General features: G+C 48.8%; 1 protein-coding gene across 1 annotated transcript in view; it reads left to right on the top strand.

Annotated features, from left to right (window-relative positions):
* DENND3 (DENN domain containing 3) overlaps positions 1-1,287 on the top strand; it is a 79,091-nt gene that overhangs the window by 64,044 nt on the left and 13,760 nt on the right. Inside the window, exon 19 of the mRNA XM_008073163.2 lies at positions 1,096-1,256. Coding sequence (XP_008071354.1) covers positions 1,096-1,256 — 161 coding nt within the window. The remainder of the gene's footprint in view (positions 1-1,095; positions 1,257-1,287) is intronic.

The following is a 1,287-nucleotide window of genomic DNA, read 5'->3' as shown; positions in this document are numbered from 1 at the left end:
GGCAACTTGGCGAGACCTCATCTCTACAATAAATCAAAAATTAGCCAGGGGTGGTAGCACCGTAGTTGTGGCTACTTAGAAGGCGGAGGCAGAAAGATCACCAGAGCCCAGCAGGTCGAGGCTGCGGTGGCTGGGAGTGTGCCACTGTATTCCAGTCTGGGCGACAGAGTGAGACGCCAACTAAACAAAAGCCTAAAAGTAGTTATTGACTGTTTGACTTTGCTGAGCCAGAAACCCTGAAAACATTCTCTCTAGCTGCAGATCACTGGCAGTTGTGTTTGTTGTTAATTTACAGCCCATCCTCGTTGTTTGGAGATTCTGTGTTTGCAAATCTGGCTGCCTGCAGAAATCTAGATTCCCCACAGACACACTTGTGCACAAGGTGGGAAGACATTTGAGTTGCCCAATGTGCATGTTTCCAGCCAAGGCTGGACAAGGTGACACTCTGCCTTCTTGTTTCAGCTTGTGCTGTAGTGTCCTTTCCTTGGCCTGCTTAGTGCCCCAGTTTTCACAGTCTTTTTGCTTTGTTGGTGATTTTGCTGTTTAGAATGGCCCCAAGCTTTGTGCTGAGGTGTCAGCTCGTGTTCCTAAGCGCAAAGAGGCTGTGCTGTGTCTTAGGGAGAAAATGCATGCGTCAGAGATGCTTCCCTTCAGGCATGAGTCACAGTGTGTTTGGCCAAGTTCAGTGTCAAGGAATCAAAAGTACATACTTCCGGGCGCAGTGGCTCACACCTAGCATCTCAGCGCTTTGGGAGGCTGAGGCAGGAAGATCGCTTGAGGCCAGTAGTTCAAGACCAGCTTGGACAACATCGTGAGATCCTAGCTCTACAAAAAAAATTTTTTTTTTAAGAATTAGAAAAGAAACATAATAAATACGGTGTTTTTCAACAGAAGTACACATATGATTAAATTATGTCTTGATCTGTTGATGGGAAGGTTAGGACCAGAGGCTCCCAGGACCCTTGCCCCATGTGTCCCCTGGGAGCAGTGGTTCAGTGCTCGCTAATTCAGCCTTGGCCACCAATGTCTAGAAGACAAATACCGCAGGGATGAGAACCAACTGTGTTTCTTAACGTTCCCCTGGTCTCCTGTTAGAACTGCATGGTGATGGCGGAGCAGAGCCAGGTGTGGATCGGCTCGGAGGACTCCGTTATCTACATCATCAACATCCACAGTATGTCTTGCAACAAGCAGCTTACCGATCACCGCTCCAGTGTCACGGACTTGATTGTGCAGGACGGAGAGAAGGCGCCCAGGTATAAGTGGGCTCTGCTGGGAGCAGGAGTC

Source organism: Carlito syrichta, unplaced genomic scaffold (assembly GCF_000164805.1).
Source record: "Carlito syrichta isolate Samal-C Ts95f unplaced genomic scaffold, Tarsius_syrichta-2.0.1 Scaffold315705, whole genome shotgun sequence".
NCBI classification, from domain to species: Eukaryota; Metazoa; Chordata; class Mammalia; order Primates; family Tarsiidae; genus Carlito; species Carlito syrichta.
Note: the sequence above shows the minus strand (reverse complement) of the source record. Positions and strands in the feature narration are given on the sequence as shown.